This window comes from Panthera tigris, chromosome A2 (genome assembly GCF_018350195.1).
Source record: "Panthera tigris isolate Pti1 chromosome A2, P.tigris_Pti1_mat1.1, whole genome shotgun sequence".
Classification (NCBI taxonomy): Eukaryota; Metazoa; Chordata; class Mammalia; order Carnivora; family Felidae; genus Panthera; species Panthera tigris.
Genome location: NC_056661.1, coordinates 36,180,337 through 36,205,528, shown reverse-complemented (window position 1 = coordinate 36,205,528; position 25,192 = coordinate 36,180,337). Strand labels below are relative to the sequence as shown.

General features: G+C 40.1%; 1 protein-coding gene across 6 annotated transcripts in view; it reads left to right on the top strand.

The window, feature by feature from the left end:
- Positions 1 to 25,192, top strand: part of FRMD4B (FERM domain containing 4B) — a 322,570-nt gene that overhangs the window by 270,061 nt on the left and 27,317 nt on the right. For all 6 annotated transcript variants that reach the window (XM_042979399.1, XM_042979398.1, XM_042979397.1 and 3 more), the window contains 4 exons: positions 7,198 to 7,281; positions 9,411 to 9,476; positions 12,212 to 12,269; positions 14,598 to 14,684. In XM_042979399.1, coding sequence (XP_042835333.1) covers positions 7,198 to 7,281; positions 9,411 to 9,476; positions 12,212 to 12,269; positions 14,598 to 14,684 — 295 coding nt within the window. The remainder of the gene's footprint in view (positions 1 to 7,197; positions 7,282 to 9,410; positions 9,477 to 12,211; positions 12,270 to 14,597; positions 14,685 to 25,192) is intronic.

Below are 25,192 nucleotides of genomic sequence, written 5' to 3'. Positions count from 1 at the left end.
CACTACAATTCTATCATTTCTATTGTTAGGAGATATTCAGGTTGTTTGTTTGTCTTCTTGTGAACTGTGCTGCTATGAAGCTTATTCTTTGGCATAAGTTTCTCTAGGGATATACCTAAGAAAGGATCTCTGGGTATAGGGCATGCAAATTTCCAAAATGATCGGACCAGTTAACATTCCCACTAGCAAGGGATGCGAGTTTCTATTGCCCTACATCTTTGTGTAAACTAGGCATTGTCGTTGTTGTAAGTTTGGCAGTCTGGTGCTTAGTGATGATTCACTGAGGGTTTAGTTTGTGTTTCCCTGAGTACTTATGAAGCTGAATACTTGATTCTGGCTGCTGGCCGTTTGGATTTCTACTTCTGTGCACTGTTTGCTGAAAGGTTTAACCCATTCTTCTGGGAGGCTGCCTGCCTCAGCCATCTTTGGGTCCTTCTGGTACTCTCTTTTAATGCTTATAGCTGATGTCCACAGCTCAATCATCTCAGTATTGGTGGTGGCTTATTAGAAATGGACTATTAAATGGGTTCTTACAGAAAACGATGTTATGTATTCACAAGGAAACAATGTTTTACAACAGTACAAATGACTAAATTTGAAGGGACAATAGGAACCTTTTTTAATACAATTAAAAAAAAAAAAAAAAGCTTTGTTCTTTCCTGAGAATATAATCATTTGGGATGGTCCAGATTCCACATTTGTCAAAATCATTTATGTATCTCTTTTATTTTTGTACTAGTGACAATTTGCACTGTTAATACATTTTCTAAAACTGGAAACCAAATTGAATTGCTGAGAAGGCATCTCCCTGTTCATTCTGTACTAATCGTGTATGTCACAAATTGCAAAGCAACAGTGATGGTCTCCAGTATATTTTATATGACCTGCACAGCATTTTAGCTCTTATTTTCATTTTTTGGTGGAGGCAGTACTTTAAAATTCAGATATCTTACATAAAACTGAGATTTTTGCCTTAATTTTCGGAAAAAAGAATGTAACCGTCAGGCAATAGTGGATCCACATTCCCACATGGCAAAAATCACCTGGATCTAAGCGATGGCTCTCGATCAGCAGTAGAGTCTGATGGTTTTCCCCCCATATGCAATCTCCTTTTTCCTCCATGGTACTAGAGTTTTTAGCTAGACATGTGGCTGCCCCAAGTGAAGATTAGCTGTTGCAGTGTCTTTTCAATTAGGGATAGCTGTATGATTGTTCCAGCCAATAGTCTTAGGAAAGGTGGGCAGATTTCATGTTCGGCCCCTAAAGTAATAGGTTTGTAAAGTAATGTTGTTCCTCTACCTGATGGCTGAACTGTGAACATGGTAATGGGCTATCTTGGACCCTGTGAAGGATAGCAATACCCCAAGAGTGGTGAAGCAACAGTAGACGAGTTTGGGCCCCTGAACACTGCATGCCCTTCTAGGACTGACTTTTACATAAAGGGAAATTAATTAAAATGTTGATCTCTGTCATACACAGTCAAGTCTCCACGCTAAGTAATATATCAAATGGGCAATGTTTTCTTCTTTTCTTCATAGTCACCACCATCCCGCATTGTGTTTCTGTTTCTCATGCTAAGTTTGACCTGCCTTTTTTCAGCTAGCTTAAACAGTTGGATTTCTTTTTTTTTTTTTTTAATTTTTCTTTTTTTTTTTTTTTTAATTTTTAAGTGTATTTATTTTGAGAGTGAGAGAGACAAGTGTGAGTAGGGGAGGGGCAGAGAGAGGGAGAGAGAGAATTCCAAGCAGGCTTTCACTGTCAGCACAGAGTCAAATGTGGGACTCCAACTCAGGAAACCCTGAGATCATGACCTGCGCTGAAACAAGGAGTCATACACTTAACCAACAGAGCCACGCAGGCCCTCCTGACAGTCGAATTTCTAATGCCTCTCTCACTTGACTCCTGATAGGCATTTGTATCTAAGATGTACTTGTATTCTGATATTTATATTCTGAGAGTGACACAGGAAAGTAATTCTTTAAGTCTAAAAGATACAATTTAGAAGTTTTAGGGTTGAGGGGCACCTGGGTTGGTTGGTTAAGCCTCCAACTCTTGATTTCGGCTCAGCTCATGATCTTGCAGTTCAGGGCTTTGGCCCCCTCGTCAGGCTCTGTGCTGACAGTGTGGAGCCTGCTTGGGATTCTCTCTCTCTCTCTCTCTCTGTCTCTCTCTCTGCCCCCCCTAAGTTGAGCTTTCTCTCCAAATAAGGTTAAAAAGAATAAATAAGCTTAAGAAGAAAAAGTTTAAGGGTTGAATTATCAGGAGTTTTATAATAATTCAAGTCAGGGTTTCTCATACTCAACATTGCTAACATTTGGGACAGGGTAATTCTTTGTTGTTAGGGCTCTATCCTGTGTGTAATAGATGTTCAGTAGCATCCTGGCCTCTACTCAGCAGATGCCAGTAAGGCCTCCTTTCAACTGTGACTATAAAAAATGTCTTAAGGGGTGCCTGGCTGGCCCAGTTGGTGGAACAGGAGACTGTTGGTCTCAGGGTTTAAGTTCGAGCCCTGTGCTGGGTGTGGAGATTACTTAAGATTAAAAAATACGGGGAGGCACCTGGGTGGTTAGGTCAATTAAGCCTCCGATTCTTGATTTTGGCTCTGGTCATAATCTGATGGTGGTGAGATTGAGTCCCGCATCAGGCTCCACACCAGGCATGGAACCCACTTAAGATTCTCTCTCCCTCTCTCCCCCTCTCCCCCTCTCCCCCTCTCCCTCCCCGTCTCCCTCTCCCTCTCTCCCTTTCTGCCTCCCCTCTCCCTCTTCCTCTCCCTCTCCCTCCCCCTCCCTCTCCCCCTCCCTCTGCCCTGCTCACAGGTGCACAAGCCCGCTCATTTGTGCACTCTCTCTCTCGAAAAAAAAAAAAAAAAAAAAACTTTAAAAACAATGTGATAAGACATTCCTGAATGTCCCCCAAGGGGCAAAACTGCATAAGTTAAGAACCACTAATCTAAAGTGAATTTCTTTCTTTTTCTTTCTTTCTTTTCTACATTAATATACCTTATTATTTTAGAGCAGTTTAAGGTTTCAGAAACTTGGGGCAGGAAGTCCAGGGAGTTCCCATATACCCCCTCTTTCTTGCCCCTCCTGACCTCCCAGCAGTTTCCCTTATTATTAACATCTTACTTTAGTGTGGTTTGCTTGTTACAACTGAATCAATATTATTACATTATTGTTAACCAACGTCCATAGTCCAATTGGGATTCAGTCTGTATATTGTACAGGTTTACAAATGTTAACAAATGCATAATGTCATGTGTGTCATTACAATATTCAGAATAGTTTCACTGCCCGCACATCCCTGTGCTCCACCTGTTCAGGTATATACCTTTTAAACTCTCCTTGAAATGATCCCTAAGCTGCCTCCCTATTAATGCACATTTTAGTTGCTTCCTGGTGATTGATTAGTACCCTAGCCGTCTTAGTGAATGAATACTCATTGTTATTTAGGATGCTGGCCTCTGGTTAATCTTTGGTTGTATGTTGATTACTCAGCCCCCATGTCCAGATGAATAACGTCTTATCACATCTGATAACCAGGGCGATTCTGACTGTCTATAGTAGTCCCCACTTACCTGCGGTTTCACTTTCCACGGTGTCAATTCCCCGAGGTCTGGAAGTAGATGATCCTCTTCCTGACGAATCATCAGAAGGTCAATAGTAGCCTAACACTAGGTCACAATGCCTGTCATTCACCTCCCTGCATCTCCGCATGTAGGCATTTTGTCATCTCACATCCCATATGAAGAATGGTGAGTATAGCACAGTAAGATACGTTTAGAGAGAGACTACATTCACATAACTATTACGATGGTACATTGTTACCATTGTTCTATTTTATTATTATTTTTAACTTTTACTATGACTGATTTACAAATTAAACTTTATCATGGGTATGTGTGTATAGGAAAAAACATGGTATGTGTAGGGTTTGGGACTATCTGCAGTCTCAGACACCCATTTGGGTTCTGGGAACGTGTCCCCCATGGATAAGAGGAACCATTGTATAGTTAAAATTACTCTCGAAAATTCCTTGAGAAGATGACATATCAAAGACCAGAGTTTATCTTCAATAAATTCAACACAGGTAGTATTTTTCTCATATTGAATCACATAGCTGTTTCTTTAGTTAGGCTCTAAACATGTAAGTTGCTTGTGTTTAGCAGACATGTATTAAATGCTTAATACATGTTTACAAAATGCTAGAAAAACCTCGGTGTTGTGAGATGCTGGTACTTTGAGGACACAGGAACTAACACCTTCTTGAAGGGCATCAACTTCAAACCTCCGGTTCTGCATTTATTCTCAACCATGAGCTTATTGAAAAGAATGATGGATAAAATCTCTCCCTTCTGTCCCCTCTCTCCTCTCTCTTTTGGCTGACTACTCACATAAGTTAAAAGCAACTCCATCAAATGACGTTTGTTTCTACATGCTAGGTATGCAGTATATACTCTATACATATTTGCTGAAAGAATAAATGAGTCTATACTGAATAGCAGCCTTCACTCTGGTGAGTCTTAATTGCTACAAAATTAACTATAATCCAAAGAAGTAAATGAACGCTAGGCTGAGTTCTTGGAACATAGCATATAGTTCACATAGACCCAGAAGGTAACAAAACACATGTAATTGGTGGTGATGATTAATAACAAAAAGTTATTTGTCCTTAGCTTCTCATTTTAGAATATGTACATGTATTTGCTCTTCATAAAAAACTCACAAGCCAACTTCTTTGAAAAGGAAATTGAATTTGAAGGACAGAGCATAAAAGAAATTATTAAGAAAAATAAATATTATTACTGGGAGTTAACAGATGACCTTTAATATGAATAAATCGGATTGTGGTCTATTTTGGTTTTCAGGAAGCCCAAACCTGTTTTCCGAGATTGTCAATGTCGTTAAGCCCTACTGCTTAGATTTCAAATGAATAGAGAGATTTATCCTTACGTAAGAACAACCGAGTGACTTCTTGCTTCCTGTAGTCATTTGTAAAGCCGGATCTTTCACCTCTAAGATGAACCTTAAGGCCACAACCTTCGTTTTGAGTGTAATTTTGACAGGTGCAAATCATGGTGTCTCCAAGCGAGGGGATACTCCACTCTATCTGTTCTTAGTGAAAGAGAGTAAGTGTATGTATAGGTTGCTCAGTGGCATGGTCAGGAAATGAGATGGTAAAACCAAAACACAACATTTCTGTGGACATTGACGGAGAGCCATGTACACCAAGCCTGATGTGGTGACAGGATGAGCAATTTCTAATACGGCACATACACTGTGCCTCAAACAGACCCTGGCCGCAGCCCATGCTCGGTTTCCTGGGTTAATCTGTGACACTTGATCTGCAAGTGTTGAATGAATGCTTCCGGAAGAGATTCACTTGAAGTTCAGTGTTCCATCATCCAGCCGAGACATTCATCTCTTTGAATGTGAATCACTGAGGCGAACCCCCAGGAAGCTGGTGTGAAAATGCATAAATGATGGATCTTGAAAATAATTGGTTCCGTGTTTTCCTTTGTAACCAGGGGGTGAGGGTGAAGGGGAGCTATGCCTTGCCCAAGATGAGAATGTGCTCTCTGGAATGCCACTCCGAGGGTCTGTCAGGGAATCAGGTTATGGCCTTGTCATTTTTTGTGAATGTTTATTTATTTTTGAGAGAACAGGAGTGGGGGGGAGGGACAGAGGATCCAGAAGCGGACTCTGAGCTGTCAGCACAGAGCCCGATGTGGGGCTCACACTCATGAATCATGAGACTGTGACCCGAGCCGAAGTGGGATGCTCAGCCTTCTGAGCCACCCAGGCACCGCCTGATCTTGTGTTTTAAAGCCAAGCAGACTGGGTTTGCCTTCTGGCTTCTCTACATAGTGGCTGTAAGACACTGAGTGAGGGGCTTACTTCTGGAAGCCTCTCCCTCTTACCTGTAAAGCATGGGTAATAACAGTACCTACCACCTGGAAGGAGTCATGGTGAGACTTAGGTCAGGTATATAATGCCTAAAAAGTGTCTTGCATGGTGCCTGACTCTCCACAAACGATAGGTTCTGGGAAAGAGATGAAGCAGTGGACAGTTGAAGAGCTACCAATGGGCTGATTGATGGATGCCAGTTTGGTCAGGATTTTTAATAGCTGTTCATGTACTTATCCCAGGCTCTGATAGACCCCAGAGAGTCATGTCTGTTTTTTCATAGACTACCCTTAAATACTTGGGGCAGTTTTTGAGAGGACCAGCTATGACTGCATCGTATTACCTGTTCTTCCTTCTGTTAAGTTCCATGAAGACCACACCCCTCTTTTTTTTATTTATTTATTTTTAAGTAAGCTGTATACACCCAACATGGGGCTCAAACTCACAACCCCGAGATCAAGAGTTGCATGTTCTCTCGACTGAGCCAGCTGGGCGCCTCCCAAAATTGTCTCTTTTGACAATTAGAATGTTGCCATGTTACAGTGAGATAATAGCTGACCTTAACGAAGTACATTTTTAATTCACTTGATGCAATTTGAACGATATCTGGGGTTTCATTAGACACACGTTTTCAAGTCCTCTTCTTTCAAGTGTTTTTCACAAATGGCCAACTTGACCCATTTTATTTCAGAGCATGGTAAGGAAACAACAGACAAGTAATAGTAAAGTCTATACAAACCTTTTTATTGAATTGATACCTTTTATGAGAAAATGATGATACTATATGAGTGGTTTTATGATAATCAATATTCCAGCATGGTGAATATTATGTGCCACTGAAGATCACTATGAGAGTGCTATAGGCACACAGAGAAGGTGTGTAATAAAATTTTAAGAATGCTGTGTGAAAATGGAATATGGAATATCCACAGTTATAATAATTAGATGGGTCCTGAGTTCAGTCTCATAATAATTAGGTAACAGAATAGCTATACATAGAAATATACAATAAAAATAGCTGCAGGTTTATCAGGAGGGTAAGGAAAATGGGATTATGGCACCTGAATACCGTTATTTTAATTTTTGTGTGTGTCTTTTTAAAAACTTCAAAATGTCACATGGTTCGGCGGGTTGTCCTTTGGGGGAATTGAATCCGTAGCCTTATATGTGCTGACCACATTTTGCTAGAGCCCGGTGTAGTGTCGTTACTTATCAGATTTCATCTGGTGACTAGCTTGGATGATAGTTTAGGTAACAGTGACTGACATTACTGCATTACTCTTCTTTTCAGTGATGAAAATGCCCGGAAAGACTTAAAGACATTACCAGCCTTTCCAACCAAAACCCTTCAGGAACATCCATCCCTGGCTTACTGGTAAGCCAAAGCATGACAACAGGTGACCCCGTTGTCATAGCCTCCATTGAGAACTGCGTGCTTTTCAGGAAACTAAAAGAGATATGAGTGCAGAAAGTATCAAATCACATGTGTCAGGGTGACCATAAGTAGACTTGATCCTTTCCATGAAAGGGTCTTGTCAGAACTTACTGGCGATTGTTGTACCACGAATGTAGTCATTAGTGAAGAGTGGCTGCATGCTTTCTCATTCGCACACGCAAAAAGTCTGTATAGAATATGCTTTTAAGGGAACATAATGCTCAGTACGTGTGCAGTCACTGTGTGATGTGGCCTTAATCTAGCAGCGTGTAATATACGTGTTATAAAATACAAATTTCCCTGGATAGAGGTTTTCTCACTACCCAGAAATTACCTGAGTGAACAGAGGTTTCTCCCATGGTCAAAAATTGTTGTGTATTTTGAGTGATTCCGTTTGTTGAGATTATTTTAATTCCATTAAATGCATTAATTCATTAAATTCATTAATTATTTTAATGAAGCCATAGTACCCATTTTCTGTTCAACATTTTTCCTGGTAGGATATGTTTTTCCCCCTTGAGTTAGTTACAGCCCCTTTAAATATAGTTTCCTTGATTTAGGGCTTTGAATCTTGAAAATAGTTTTACCTTCCATAAAAAAAATGGATTACAAAATAAATATTCAACATGAAGAGTGGTTTTTTTTAAGTTCATTTATTTTGAGTGGAGACGTGGGGGACCAGCAGAGAAAGAGAGAGAGAGAATCCCAAGCAGGCTCCACACTGACAGCACAGAGCCCAACACAGGACTCAAACTCATGAACCATGAAATCATGACCTGAGCCAAAATCAAGAGTCAGACGCTTAAGTGACTGAGCCACCCAGGCTCCCCCATGAATAGCTTTAATAATGGAAGTTGGACTGCAGTTCCCAAATAAAGAGTGAAAGTGTGTACTGAGGCTACATTCCTTCCTCAGTCTGGAATCTTCCAAACAAATCATGTTAAGTGATAGTTTCTTAAGAAAAGAAAAAAAAAAAAAAAGGCCTTTTACCACTGATTACTGGTTGTGTAGAGATAAAAACATTTTCTTTCTAGGTTATATTTGAGATATGATAGGTATCTGAAAGAAAAGAACAGTAGCTCAGTGACAGCAAAGATGACAGACTTCAGAGGTGCCTGCGTGGCTCAGTCGGTTAAGCGTCCGACTTTGGGTCAGGTCATGATCTTGTGGTTCGTGAGTTCAAGCCCCTCATCTGAGTCTGTGCTGAGAGATCAGAGCCTGGAGCCTGCTTCAGGTTTTGTGTCTCCCTCTCTCTCTGCCCCTGCCCCACTTATGGTCTGTCTCTCTCAAAAAATATATAAAATAAACATTTAAAAAAAATTGTTTTCTGAAGGTGACAGACTGCAGCCTAGTTCTGCCTTTCTCGCCAACAAGTTGTTTTTTTTTTTTAACTTTTTTTTTTTATTAAGTAATCTCTGCCTCCAATGTGAGGCTCAAACCCATGACCCCAAGATCAAGAGTCTCATGTTCTACTGACTAAGCCAGCCAGGTGCCCCTCCAGTCAACAAGTTTTATGCTAGGACAATAATGAAGGGTTTTCTCTGAAAACATTGTGTCCCCAGGTAGTGAGTGACAAGAGAGTGTTTTGGATTGTACAAGACTCAGAACAGTTTTAATCCTTTCTAAATCGTCATGGATAATTTTTAAAAATGTATTTAATACTTGCTGATCTCTTTTTTTAAGCCTTTTAATTTCCCTAGCAAGGCTCACTACTTAGCATTTAGTGACATTATTTTGTATTTGTTTTGTCCCATTCAATTATGGCAAAAAATACTAGTTTTTCATTTGATAAATTGAAATCCTGTTCTTTTCCAATAGATTAAGTTTTAAAACATATTAATATATTATATAGCATATAAAATTTAAATCAGAAATCATGATGAGGTAGTCCTGTCTGAGGTTCAGAAATCCATGTTCTACAAAAACAAAAGTTATCCAGCTTCTGTATCCCAAACAGGTTAGTGAAGGCATTTTTCTTGTTTCTCAATAAGCCACCTGAGAATCTTGAAAATGAGTCTGTACCTCATATAATCATACATTGCCATATTTCTCATTTGCTTGTTTCACAGTGAGGACAGGGTGATTGAGCATTATTTGAAAATCAAAGGTCTGACCCGGGGTCAAGCTGTGGTTCAGTAAGTATCTGTCTTCCCTTTTGCTTAGATATAATCTTAATGTCTCCTGTTTGAAGAAATCATCTGAAATGATTTCTGTTGTATATTTTGTTTGTATATAGTCCCCATCTGGTTAGAAATACCTTCATATGAATTATAAAATGCCTTGGGTCATTCCATAGTTAATGTCATCAATTCAGAGGCCTACCAGTGTCAGGCAGGTAGCAAAAATGAGACATGTAGGCCAGGTGTAGGGTAATAGGGAATGGTGGGGATTGAGGTGATCTGGAGAGCTATTACCCTGGGTAGAGGCAAGGTGATTCAGCTCCGGAAATCAGGCCTAATGTCAGACCTGATACTGTCTAAGAAGTACTGGAAATTCTGATTTTTAAATCCCAATTTAAACATTGCAAAGCAATTTTAAGAAAATTTTATTACAATCTGAGCCAAAGAAAACCTATCTGGAGGCCATGTGTGGTTGCCCGGCTTGTGACTCTATTTTGGGTGGAGCATACAGTGTTGGTGTTGGGTTGTCTATATCTTCTTGCTACCAATAACGGACCATAGTGATATATTTCTGCATTTTATTCTATTTTTTTTTTTAGTTTTTATTTTTAAGTAATCTCTATACCTAATGTGGGGCTTGAACTCACAACCCAGAGATCAAGAGTCACATGCTCTACCAACTAAGCCAGCCAGGTGCCCCTATTTCTGCATTTTAGACTTATAGAGTAACCATTCATTTATTAACAATAGTTCACAAGCTACGTTAAAGTTTTAAAATTATAAAAAACTAAATTTATAAATTTAAATTTTAAAAATTATAAAAATGAATATAGCATTATTGCTCTAGTAATTGTAGAATAACTTTTATGGCCATAGACGTTCTTGTAAAAACCTGCGGGAATGTCGCTCCGAGCACATAAGAACCAAAATAAGAACTTGGAGATTGCTATTCCTCTGGCCAGTGTGTAGATTTCCCTCACACCTCCACCACTGGCACTAATCTCCTTTTCATCACAAAACACCCTGTGATCTCCAAGGCAGAAATCAAAAATTAGCAGTCCTGAAATTGAACCCTTGACATTTGAACTCATTGTTCCTGTTTTCTGGGAGGGACAAAAGAGGTGTAAAAATTTTCCCTGAAGGATTTTAGGTTAGGCTAATGAGCATGTTATGAAGTGCCCTTGCTTAAATGCAGAGTCCTTTTACTTCCCCTGATCATTATCGTTGTGGCTCCAAATACTAGACTAACTTGGTGGTTAAAGCTCTAGACGGTGGAATCCAACTCTCTGTTAGGATCTTGGCTGTGCAGTGTACTTGTTGAATGTTGTTGGCACATTTACATTAACCTCTCTCTCTTTTCTTTAATGTTTGTTTATTTTTGAGAGAGACAGAGAGAGAGAGAAAGAGCACAAGCAGGGGAGAGGCAGAGGGGGTCAGAGGATCCTAAGTGGGCTCTCTGCTGACAGCAGAGGGCCCAAGGCAGGGCTTGAACTCACAAACCGTGAAATAATGACCTGAGCTGAAATCGAATGCTTACCGACCGAGCCACCCAGGAGCCCCCATTTACCTAACCTCTTACATTCATTTACATATAGGTCATTTACTTTTTAAAAAGTATCGAAGTATTGATTACAAAATCCAGAGCAATTGATATTCAAAATGGCATTAAAAAGTCCACTTGAGGGGCGCCTGGGTGGCTCATTCGGTTAAGTGGCTGACTTCAGCCATGATCATGATCATGATCTCGTGGTTGGTGAGTTGGTGCCCCGTGTTGGGCTCTGTGCTGAGCTCTGTGCTGACAGCTCACAGCCTGGAGCCTGTCAGATTCTGTGTCTCCCTCTGTTTCTGTCCCTCCCCCACTTGTACTCTGTCTCTCTAGCTCTCAAAAATAAAGAAACATTTTTTAAAAAGTTAAAAAAAAAAAAAGTCCACTTGTACTAAACAGGAACCTCAAGTCTTTGTGAACAGAGAGGAAGTCTTACACAATATAATTCACTCCATAAAACCTTAGAAGTACACAATAAATATTTGTTGAATTAAAAATAGTAAATAGTAGCATCATTAATTTTTATTTTGGGGAACACATTTTTTAAATAAAACAAAATTGTATATACAGTATATAATAAAATTCACCCTTTTTAGGTACATATTTCTTATTAGAGTTTAGACCTAAGAGTAAAGCATATATTCCTGAGAGTTTAGTAGTCAGTAAATGGGATCAGTTTATTTTTTTAACTGTTTATGTACTTATGCATGTATGGACGTATGTATGTAATCTCTATGCCCAACACGGGGCTCTAGCTCACAACCCCAAGATCCACCCCATGTGCTCTACCGACTAAGCCAGCCAGGTGCCCCAGAATTGTTTTATTTTTTACTTACTACAAGCATGACCAAGAAGCTGATTCTCATTGCTTTGCATCATTAAGTGCTTAGTTTAAAAAATACTTGCAATTTGGGGTTACGATACAGTACAGTATGTTCTAAGCCGTAGAAATCTTAATATGCAGAAATTAACATTTCCTGTAGCTTTTGGAAACTGAAGTTTTGTTAGCAACTTCCTAACATTTGGGTAAGGTAAAATATATTACTCCCTAGAATGGCTTATTCTATTTCTACTGTAGTCAAAGACATTAGTCATGGTTGTAATGAGGAAAGTACATACAAATTGTGCTTCTGTACATCATTTTTCCCAAAAGGATCCTCTAATTTATGAAGAGATTATAATATATACTATTCATTTTTCATAGGTATATGAAAATAGTAGAAGCTCTACCAACCTATGGAGTCCATTATTATGCAGTAAAGGTAAATACTTTACATGACAAAGCTTTCATAATACCCATGTGACTTTGGGAATTAGTGAATAGCACCAACTTCTAAAATCACATAAATTAATATGCATATTTGTGCAAATTATGTCTGTAAATTTCAGCATAAAAAACAAAATTAATTACTTATTTAAAAAATAATAAAATAAAATACGATTTTTTTTTTTTTTTTACAAAAACCTGATTATGCCTTGTCATTGATAGCCAATTATAAAGCACGCTCTTTTTGCAAAATACTTGCTGTGTTCAGATGTTTTCCACAAATCCCTATTAATCCTAACATACTCAGATTATTCTCTTTTGGCACATCTATTCCTTTTATCTATTTTAGCTGCTATTTCTCTTCCCCAATTGTTCACCTGCCTAATGCTACGAGATATTCTCTTTGTTTTTAATTAAATTTTTTTTATGTTTATGTGTTTTTGAGACAGAGAGAGACAGAGCATGATTGGGGGGAGGGGCAGAGAGAGAGAGACACACACACAGAATTTGAAGCAGGTTAAAGACTCTGAGCTGTCAGCACAGAGCCTGATGTGGGGCTCAAACCCTTGATCTGTGAGTTCATGACCTTAGCCAAAGTTGGACACTTAACTGACTGAGCCACCCAAGCGCCCCTCTCTTTTTAAAAAAAAATTTTTTTTAGTATTTATTTTTGAGAGAGAGATAGAGACAGAGTGCGAGCTGGGGAGGGGCAGAGAGAGAGAGGGAGACACAGAATCCAAAGCAGGCTCCAGACTCAGCTGTCAGCACAGAGCCCAATGGAGGGCTCAGACTCACAAACCCCGAGATCATGACCTGAGCTGAAGTCAGATGGTTAACCAACTGAACCCCCTAGGCGCCCCCCAGATATTCTCTTGATAGCCCCTTTATCTGGGAATCATAAACTTTCTTTTTTTTTTAAGATTTTATTTTTAAGTAATCTTTACCCCCAACATGGGGCTCAAACTCACAACCCCAAGATCGATAGTTACATGCTTCACCAACTGAGCCAGCTGGGTGTCCCAAGAATCATAAACTCTACATTGTCATTTCAATACTTCATAAAGTTCTCAAATTTTTGCAGGATTTGCAATACCAATTTTCAATTGGTATAGTTTGTATTTGTGTATTGTTTTCAGGTGTTTTCAAGCAGGGAGAGACTAAGAAATATTTTGAGATGATAAGGGATAAAGCAGTGTTAAGGAGGGAATCTTGTTTGAAGGGAATAATTTTATCGTTGATCAATCATGAGTGACTTTTCCAGTTACAACAGTGTTTGCAGTTCAAAATAGTAGGGGATTGAATAATAAATACTTGCATAATGAGGGCACCTTGTACTAAAAATAAGTACCATTTCAACTTTAATTTCTACAGATTATTGGTTTTTTTTTTTAAGCTTATTCATTTTGAGAGAGAGAGAGAGTGTGTGTGTGTGTGTGTGTGTGTGTGTGTGTGTGTGTGTGAGAGAGAAAGAGAGAGAGCAGGAGAGGGGCAGAGAGAGAATCCCAAACAGACTCCTCACTGTCAGTGAGTAGCCCCATGTGGGGCTCGAACTCATGGACCATGAGATCATGACCTGAGCCGAAATCAGGTTGTGCACTCAACCGACTGAGCCACCCAAGCGCCTCTAATTTCTCCTGATTCTTAATTTGTTTGTATACAGGTATATGTTTAAGCCTAAATTTTTCTTTCCTTGTGTCAATGTGTCCTTTACTTTGGCAAGACCTAAAAGATTTTGGAAAAAAAAAAAAGATTTATGAAAAAAAAAATTCCTCCCCTCCCCATACGTACCTCAAAGTGATTATTCAAACATCCTGCCATTGAATCATACAGTTCTCCAAAAGAGCTTTTCAGTATTCCCATGCTCACTGTTAACTGGATTATAAACATCAGGTTTGGGACCTCTTTTCTCATCTTTATAATTCTTTGGAAACTTCCCTGACCTTTATAGTTGGTTTCTAATCAAGACAGCAGAGAGCTTTTTTTTTTTTTTTCTTTCTCTTTTTTCTTTCTTTTCTTTTTTAAATGGATAACTGGCTTTATACTCTGGATTAGTTTTTACATTTTATTTCTTCTCTCCAGATGTTCTGTCAAGACAGTAATGTTTCATCCTTTTTGGTGGTATTGATAGTATTAATCTGTTTTAACTTAAAGATCTTATTTGAAGGCATTTTAAAAACAAGTTAGGTGTGTAAGTAATGTTTTGTTTACCAAGCTAGCTTTATTTTGACTAGCTGATACTTGGTAAATTATGAAATTGGTAGATCTTCAGCTCTAGAAGATTGAACAATTAAGGGCTCGGTTCTCATCCTTTTCCATTTTCCAGGATAAACAAGGACTTCCTTGGTGGCTTGGAATCAGCTACAAAGGAATCGGCCAGTATGATCTGCAAGATAAAGTGAAACCTCGGAAAGTAAGTATGAATCATTTTAGACACTTAGGAGAACCTGAGCTGCTCTGGATTTGGCAACATTGCTTTAAGGGGCACCGAACAGTCTCAGACAAAGAACTTTGGTTAGTGAAGCTGTGGGTTCAGAGGAGGCTCAGGTTAAGTGAAAAATACTTTTTATAACTAATTTATGTACCTTTATACAGTGATTCTGATCTGATCATTTACTCTAAGGAAATAAAGTTATGTACTAAGATTTAAGGATGTTGATCACAGTTTCATTTATAAAGGCATACAATTAGATTACTCTCTTTTTAATGTGTATTATTTATTTTCAGAGAGAGCGTGAGCAGGGGAGAGGGGCAGAGAATCCCAAGCAGGCTCAGCACGTAGCCCCATGCAGGGCTCGATCCCCCAACTCTGAGATCCTGACCCAAGCTGAAATCAAGAGTCAGACGCTTAACCTACTGAGCCACTCAGGCACCCCTAGATTTCTATTTTAAGGCCATTTGAACATGATGATGGCATTTTGTTTCCTAAATTTTATATATCAATCTGTTATATAGATACGATATATTTATTTATACACATAATTATATGTAATGTTAGTATAAGTTTATATGTAAATTATATAGGTATGTACATACACATACATACATATGCTTGTTTGCACTGGATGGATAAACAGATGGATGAATTGTGAAGAGAAGCCAGATTCTTTGGTGCTGGTTCCCTCTCCGTAATACAGTTACAACTAATCTTTTTACTACCGCTGCTATTTTCACTTATCTTTGTTTCACAGTTTTCTACGCTAAACCTGCCTGCTATTTGTAAAGAAAATTATGTCACATGCTGTATATGGAAGGGAACTCTATCAGGTTTGGGTTTTCCAGAGCTAATAAACTGCATTATTTTCGTTTTGGACTTTGGCTGTGTAGCTCTCCTGATCCGAGCACAGATGTACCATACTTTTTTGCCCACGTGAGAATGGATGAGTCCATATAGATCGCCACCCGCCTGCCCTGGCCCCCTGTGTATTATAATGACATAAAGGCTTACTCATACAGCTCTGGCTGCTTTTGCTGCCCTCCCTATGCTCTCCTGCCATCACTGGGAGTCACTGCAGTGGAACAATGGCCTATAATAGCAGACCATGTGTTATCACACTCCGACATCGCAGCCTTAAATAACTCCTACCATTTCCATCTGTCTCATGCTTTAATGTCTATTAGAAAAACAGCCATATTGTTCCTAAAGCGACCCTTGTAATCATACCACGGTGTTCTTCATTCTCTGTGCGTTTTCAGCTTCTATCAATGTGCACCATCTTTCTTTAAGAAAATAAGAAAGCTCCTCTTTTCTCCCCACTTTATGGTTGTGAATCTCACACAAACAACACAAAAGGGTGGCCAAGGGGAGCAGACTAGTTGGGCATTGAGGCTCTTTATCAGAAATCATCGCTAAAAATAATAACACATCACCTCACAGCCGATATCCATCTGTGTGAGGAACAGTAAGAGAGCATGTATGCAGTCATATAATTACAATTGTGTCTCTGTGAGCCCTGTGACCAAGATCAATTGAAGCAAGATATACTCAGTTTCCAGGAGGGATATGAATAATGTTGTTCCTAGTTGAAAATTTGCCTTGAAGACCAAATCTGTAATAAATAATGTTAGAAATGACAGGCATACACTTTTGTTCAAAATCATTTCTATTTATAGTTATTTATTTTAACTGTTTACCAAAAGCTATACATATCCATTGTGAAAACAAATGAAAAAAAGCAAACCACAGAAACATGTGAATTAGGGTAGTCCCCATTCCTTTCCCATGATAACCGCTGTCAAGAGAAGGATACTGGCTCAGTGAGACTTTTCAGCGTATATCCTAAGCTTTCCAGAAAGAGAAACTTTCTATGCACACTATTTCATACTGTGTCTTACTTCTTCAGGTCGCTTTATAAACACATCTCTTTTCATTCTTTTTAAAGCTGCCTAGCATCCATTATGTGAAATACAGTATTCATTTAACTGATTCTCTTTTGATGGACATTATGGTTGGTAACTGTGGGAGTCCATGGCTGGTGGAGGGGGTTGGGGGGGGCACAGAGAGGGAGAATAATGAATCCCAGCCAAGGCATGTACCTAACCCTTAGTTGATCTATTTAATAAAACCAAATTATTGCTTATCATGTTTCCTTAAGGTAGACCTCAACCTATATTAACATTTTTTGTTTTGGTAATTTATTTCTCCTCTGAATTTTGCTTTAAGAAATAACATGTAGGAGTCTCACTGGTTTTGCTGAATCCTGCGTGTAATATATTAACTTAAATTGACTCACAAGTCATTTCTTAGCTAATGTTTCTTCATGAAATTAAGAAGCCCACGGAATGTAAATGCATTGACTAAAAACAACCAGGCTTTCTCCCAAAATAATGGTGAATCAGAGTCTGCACAGTAAATACTGCAGCTAATTTCCTCTCAGTTGCTCATGACTCACATCCCTTTCTTTACATTCACAGTTTCATAGAAATCGGTAAATATTGTTTGACACTGATCACAATCAGGCTTGCTTGTTCATTCCAGAGTTTAGACAAGGATCAGAAGACATTTGTTTTTTTCAATTTGCAGGGCTTTCCTATTTCATTTTCAAGACATGCCATTCAATTCAAAAAGGACCATTAACAGGGCATCTTGTGCTGTCACTGCCTCATCCTCTCTTTTCTGGTCATTTTTGCAGGTGTCCACTCCATACCACTGTTTACTTTCTCCTCCTTCTGTTAAAATCCAGTGATGGATTTTTGCTTCCATATGTTTATTTTTCCATGTCCAAGCAATTTATGGTTTAATTGGAGGGAGGATGTTCCATATGTCACTGCCCTGGCCCAGTTGGTACAAATGAAAGAATCCATGATTTCAAGGGTCATGAGCATTGATTTATAAGAAGAAGGATCATGCTTCAGCTTTTTGCATGACCTGTACATGCAGCAAGTTACCTGTAGCCGAGCAGGAATGAAGGTCAGATGGGCAGATTCTGTGCATAGCTATTTTTTTTTTTAATTTTTTTTTTCAACGTTTTTTATTTATTTTTGGGACAGAGAGAGACATAGCATGAACGGGGATGGGGCAGAGAGAGAGGGAGACACAGAATCGGAAACAGGCTCCAGTCTCCAAGCCATCAGCCCAGAGCCTGATGCGGGGCTCGAACTCACGGACCGAGAGATCGTGACCTGGCTGAAGTCGGACGCTTAACCGACTGCGCCACCCAGGCGCCCCAGATGGGCAGATTCTGAAACAGAGGCTGGAATGGGGGACCCTGGAGATCCTTAGCTTCTTGAGCCCTTTGTTACGCATGCCCGCTGGCTTGTAATTATGTAGCTTAATGGGGCGCCTGGGTGGCTCAGTCGGTTAAGCTACCAATTTCAACTCAGGTCATGATCTCGCAGTTCATGGGTTCCAGCGCCCCATCGGGCTCTGTGCTGACAGCTGAGATCCTGGAGCCTGCTTCCGATTCTGTGTCTCCCTCTCTCTCTGCCCCTTTCCTGCTCATGCTCTGTCTCTGTCTCTCAAAAATGAATAAATGTTAAAAAAAAATTATAATTATGTAGCTTAAGCACAGGCCAGGAGGGAGAATGTTTGCCAATAATAAGAGACTACTAACTGATGCCGAAGGCTATTTTGAAAAAAGGTTGGTCCAAGACCCACAAGCTGAAGCTTTCTGTCCTTTGCACATAATGTGTATTAGTGATAGCCTATGAATATTAAGGACAATGTTTGTTGTATCTCCCAGTGGTATTCTTCTTGTATTTTGCCTGTAAGCCTTTCTCTAGTCAAAGGGCAGTGTTGTTTTCAGTCTGTGTAGTATAAAGATGCAGATCAAGAAGTTGGGAAGCAACCCAAAGCCTGTCTTTGATGTTCCATTCGCTGCGTAACCTTGGCCATGTTGTTTAATCTCTCTTTAAACTCAGTTTCTTCATCTGCAAGATGGTAATGCCACCAACTGCATAGGGTGTTTGTAAGAATTACAAGAGATTATGTTCAGCACTGTGCCTGATACACATTCATCACTCCATAACTGGTTGTTGTTCATTGGTAGTGACAGAGAAAGACAATTTTTAAAGGTATGAGATCCTGCAACCCATATAACTCTATATGTTAACTAACTAGAATTTAAATAAAAACTTGAAAAAAAAAAAGGTATGAGAAATATTCTTGGATCACTGTTGGTTAGAGAAGGACCCAGCATTGCTACAAACTCATAGTCCTAGTGTTCCATCTAAGAGTCCACACGCAGATGTTCTATTTTCAGAGATTCTTAAGCACTCTGCGTGAATTTATTAACCACAGTGCCCTAGGGCGTGATGCAAATTAAGAGAAATTTAAGATTCTGAGTTACAAACCACAAAAATTCAGAGTATTAAAAATTCAGTTCATAAGCAGTTTTTTTTTCTTTTTAATCCTCCCTTTATGCATGAAATGTGTCATTGCAAACTCTTATGGAATGTGAAAATGTACCAGAACTCAACTTAATTTCAGATCGTAGGACCTTTGAACTTAAAAATTGTGAAGATTTACAATAAAAAAAAAAAATGCAGACTGTGTTCCTACTAGGTTTTTATTGTTCGCTCAGTATTTCACGGAGAAATATAATTTCTTCACAAAGAAGTAGAGTGGCTCAGTGGCTAAGTGAAGCCTTGATATATGTCATGACTGATTTGTACCCCTCCAGCAAGTTCTTTGACCTGAAAAAACCACAACCTGTCAGAGATGGGAGAAATAAAAAAGGCATGCCAGGCAAGGTGTCATAGGCAGACCTTAGTGGGGTAAAATGCCTTTCACGATTTGTATCTTTGTGCATTATAACTGCTAACAAAGTCTTCTGATGTGCATCATTACCCCAGGGCATTTTGGGGTGGGGAAAAGGTCCCTAGCCTTCAGTTAACTGATTTCTTTTTTCAACTATTGGAATTCCCAAATGCCTAGAGCCAGATGTATTAAGTAACAAGCACAAAAGTCTTCCTGTTTCCTGGTCATAAAACTACAGGGTTCATTTCATTTAAACCCAGTGACTTGCTTACTTTTCTTAGCACAGCCATCTCAATCATTTCTCCCCGCTCCTCGTTTTTCCACTATTGCCACGTGGCCAGGGAGCTCGATCTGGAAGCTCCTTCCGACGCTGCTTAAATTTTAGATGAGGTTAACTGCGGGAGAAAAAGGAAAATGTGCTGCCCGGTCATACTTTATACTTCAATACCAAATAAAGTATGGTGTGGAAAAAAAAGAATGCAATTACAGAATGTCAACTGGAGACCGGTCCGTCCTGTTTGTAAAGTGTATAATTACCTCCGGCCACACCAATAATCAATCTGATTGTTAAAACCTTCTGCAGAGTCACCGGGAGGAGAACTCAAAGCCTACAGCATGGGTTTCAAATAAGAACCAGTTGGCTGGTTCTGGAGCTGTGTCTCAGCCTTTCTGGGTCTTTGTTTTCTCAACTATCAAATTCTAATAAGTCTGTCTGCTCCCTCCACTTCAAAGATCATTGGAAGGACCCAGTGGGTTAGTGAGTTCCTTAACCAAGTAGATAATTTTTCCCTCACACCACATTCTGGTTTATAGAAGGGTTACTGAATACCACAGGTGTTTTTCTTCCCCTCCTGTAAGCTCATCACAGTTAGGATTTTAAGCGGTTCTTCTGACAAGGAACTCTCAGAGAATTGGTTCAGCATTGGGCAGTCTCCATTTCCATTTTACAACCGGAAGCAGGTGGAAAGAATTCAAGGCAAGCAGTCTGATTAGTCATAAAGTCTAATTGCAAGGGAGGCTGGGAAGGGTAGTCTTTAGGTGGGTGGCCATGGGCAAAGCCATAAGTCAAGGTGTTCTTTTACTAAAAGGAAGGAGGAAAAAAAGATCCTGAGAGTGATAAGTAGTTTCTGTCACACTGTGTTTGTTTTCTCTGAAGTCTTTTAGGGGGATGGTTTGTGAGAAACTAATCAGTGAGCAAAGAAATAAAACATGGTGATAGATTTTGAATGGTGGAAACAAATGAGATGGAGGGTCGGTAGCGGGATGGGTGGGGGACACTTAGTGGGGTCAGGGATGGCCTCTAAGGAAGGTGACATTTCAGCTAGGTCCTGAAGGGGTGAAGGAGTCAGGCTATGAAGAATGGGATGGCGTGTTCTGGTCAGAGAACAGTGTGTGCTGATGGGAAGGAGGTAGGGACACTATAAAACTGAGAGCTTCAAGGCTTAGAGATTTCTCTGTAAAAACAGAAGATGATGTGTGAAGAAGAGGAAGTGGCTGGTGGACCAGCAAAACCATTAGATTTCATTACTTAATCTATTAGTTTGTATTTCTAGGCATTTACCAAGTGGCTGAGTTGTTGGTGCATGTAGAGAAATGAAACATAGCTCTTTAATAGAATTGACTCGTCCAAATGCCGAGAAAACAAATTAGTACCTAAAGCATGGAGAAAAACAAAGTTCTCTGAAAGGGGATAAACAGGAAAGGCTTCTTGGCTTTGTACTTGTGACTAAACATTGGTTTGGTTTTAATTTGTTCATCCTTAGGGAACAAATTTCTAATGAGAGAGTGCAGTGTACCCAGTTTTACATTTTAACAACAACAACAACAAAAAGAAATAAGCCCATGCTGTTTAGAAGGACCTTGAGCTAGTACTTTATATTCTTTATTCCTTTTAAGGAAAAAGCCAAGTCCCTGTCATTAAGGACACGATGGTCCATCTGGAAAGAGAAGTATATTCAAAGTTGGGGATTTTACTGAAGTATTTAATACAGTTTACAACTGTATGCCAGGTGTGAACCTCCAAAAGGTGCCCGTGAACAGCAGGTCAGCCCTGGTTGTATCATACATGTGCCGTGAGCACTCTATTTGCATGTATTAACAGGAAGTCATTAGGTCAGTCCTGGGAGGTTAGAGATTCAGCTGCAAAGGAAATCTGGGGAGATGACATCCTCTTGGATGGTCAGAGTTTTATATTATGCATTTCCTGATGCCCAGAACTTCTTCATCTGAACTTTTCTAAAATACTCAGAATGTTGTACTCTTTGCATTTAAGATGTGATGTTTTATGTATGGAAAGTTATGATATCACATCTTAAAAGGTAATTTTTGTTGCCTGAGTGTGTCCCATTTGGGTGTGTTGCATAATTTTTGTTCAGCACATGTGACACGGTTAGCATGGCCTCTTCTAGTCTGATCCGTTGTTTCCAGTCCTTCTGGTGGGTAACACTTCCATTTAGAAAATCTGAACAACCATTTGTCTCTAAAGGGATTACCCAACGGAGAAAAACAGAACCCCGATGTTCATTATCTTGGAGGAACATTTCATCTTCTTGAACACACTCTACCTGCCAAATCATAGGGATATCACCAAAAATTCTCCTCTGCGTCAGGCTTTCTCAGTTTTTGCACTGTTAACATTTTGGGCCAGATCATTTTGTCCTGAGCATGGTACGATATTCAGCAGAATCCCTGGCTCTGTCACAAGATGCTCGTAGCACCTACCCCTGCCGTGCGATAACCAGAAACGTCTCCAGATATCACCAAGTGGTCTTTGTGTTGTGGATGAGAGTAGGGAGTGATGTAAACCGTTGTTGGCTTGAGAACCACTAGTCCAGTAAAATGTGAGGGCCCTAGAGTCCTTTCCTGTAAATGGCTGTCGTAATTGCTGGGTTCCCCCCACCCCACCCCATGAGGTAGATCTGAGAATTACTCCATATTTTTATAAACTCCATCAAGTCATCTTCCCAGATGAGAGAGTCATGATGATGTGCTCTGATTGGGCACTGTGGTTTTTGAGGCTGGTTGTGCCATATCTGCTCCCATTTAGCTTTGTGACCTTGGCCAATTTATGTAAACCTCTCTGAGCATCAGTTTTCTGTCTTGAAAATGGGGCTAAAAGTAGTAACTCCCCATAGGGTTGTTGGGCAGACTCACTCTGGGTCACAAAAGCACTTGATGGATGGAAGGTTGGCCGGATAAAAGGTGGTCATTTGGCTTTCTTCTTTCTTTTTTTTTTTTTTTCCATTTGATTTATTTTAGAGAGAGAAAGGATGGGGGAGAGAGGAAGGGGGAGGGGGAGAGAATCTTAAGCAGGCTCCATGCTTAGCGCAGAGCCAGACACGGAGCTCGATTCCACAATCCTGGGATCATGACCTGAGCTGAAACCAAGAGTCAGACACTCAACCAACTGAACCACCCAGGTGTCCCAATGGTCAGTTTGCCTTTCTAAAAGCCCATGATCCTGCAAAATTCTGTTTTTTGTGGGACTCCAGAAGGCAAAACATATCCACTAGCTTGATCGTGGGTACTAAGAGTATATTCATCAAGTATAACTTTTTTAAAATGAAAAAAGAATTTATCACTAATACAGTGATTTGGTTTTGCTTCACGTTACAGCAAGGGATCGCCCGATGTGAGTCATTGTTTGACATACAGTCATACACTACAGCTGTGACTATCCCAAATTTAGTCATTTCCAGGTGAACCTGCAGTTAAATGATTAACCTATATTATAAGTGCTATTAAAAAAAACCTCTGATCATGTCTTTCCTATTCTTTCTTGGTGGTATACCTTTGGGTGACATCTAATTTTGATTTGGTAAGATTCAGAAAGGTAGTTTGTTCCTTTCTGTCCAAAGCTTTCCCGGAGTCTTTTATTACCCCAGGAGCTCCCCCTCGCCTGTGGCAGGTGCATACTCCTCAGCATTTTTGCACTTGCCAAGGCACGTTCCTTTTCTGGGTACCCCAGACAGGAGGGAGCTTGCTGCCGTGCGTCTTTCTGTGGGCGTGCCCCTGACACGCCCCTCCCTCCTCCTCTGTGACCTCCGTGGTACAGGAGCAGTGAACAGATTTCCTACCTAGAGGGTGTATCAGGAAACCACCGATGAAATCAACAGAAATAACAGCAGTTTTGACAGAGGTTGAAACTCGCAGAATTGGAACCTGAGTGACACAAATGTGTCAACAGAATAACTGGATTGTTTCTCATCAGTGGAAAGACAGATGGGGATCCACACGGCTGTTTCTGCGTCTGTTTCTGCTATTAAATGGCTGTCCTCCACCTTCACAAAGACATGATAAAATTAGGGAATCGGGCTGAGAGTCCTTCATAGCAGTTATAACTAGCTTTGTCACTCTGAATGTTTACTCTAAACCAGGCCCTGGGCTAAGTGCTTCATGAACATCTACTCACCCAATCCTTCCAACAGCCCCCTGAAGCAGGCGTTGCTCCCATTTTACAGATGAGAAAACGGACACAGTAAAGTTAAGCAATTTACCACCATCCCCCCTCCAAATAAGTGATGGAACCGGAATGCAACCCGTCCATACACTCTACCGTCCTCACCCTAGTGGCCATCACGAATTAAATCTGCGTCATTCCAGCTCACCTATGCTGTTACAGGCACATATATGGAATCACATTTTCCGTGAACTTTTTAAGATTTCAGGTGGGGAAACGGCTTTGCCTTTTAGACTTGAAAATTCAGTCTCGGTCCCATAACTTCTTTTGCAAACCCAGTTGCCATTTAATTATTTCAAATTCTTTAAATAAACTGAAGCCCTTCACCTTTTAGGTACGGTTTTTGCTTGCAGGCGGGCACGTTTGCTCTCAGTGCAGGGACATGCTGAATGAAGGCAAAAGCACTAGTGTTTCACATTTGTAAGTGATAAGAGGGGGAGGTGGTGGCTTTCAGAGATCATGTTTCAAGTCCAGCCCTGGTTTTTTTATGTGTGTGGGAATGGACGCAAAGAAAAACACAGCTGAGCTGCATTGTGGCTCTTCCTGTAGAACCTGTTCATGCCCAGGGTGAGTAAACCCTGGTAGAAATGTCTCCCTCAGACAGCCTCCAGTGAAATCCAGTGCCTGGATTCAAAGCAACTTACTTCCCAGCAAGTAGCATCTGGATACGCGCTACACCCCCTTTAAAAACGTGTGTCTCTCTTCTGGGAAGATCTGCCAGGGAAAACTTTGCTTCTGTATCTCGCTGATCAGAGGAAGGAGTAGAAGTGGGGAGGTGTCACTGGGTAGGCTTGCTGATGTCAGCCGTGGGAGGCTCTGTTTGTGAAATTGAGTTACACCTAGGTGTCTTATGAAACTCCGTTCACAACTCACCGGAGCTGCTGTCTGGGAGAGGGGAGGTAGAGCCTTGGGGCTTTCCCTCAGATTTCTGTCCCATTTTTGGAATCTCTGGATTAAAAGAAATGAAAACGTCTTGCCTATGGACATTTTAGGAAAGTGGTATGTAGCCTTAAACTTTCACTAATAACTCTCTCAGCCTCAGTGATTGTAGTTACGCTGTCTGTATGTCGGGCAAGAAAGGGCTGTGTTTTTAGTGCGTGTTGATTTATGTTACTGTGTTTGGGATTGGGGGTTCCAATTTGCATGCTTTTGTATCCTAGTTACCTGTGCATAGGGACTTGAGGTTCACACATTCATGAAAAGTCTTGGCTCAAATGGTGGTGCTGAGGGTGTGTTACAGAGAACTTATTATTATTTAGAAAAT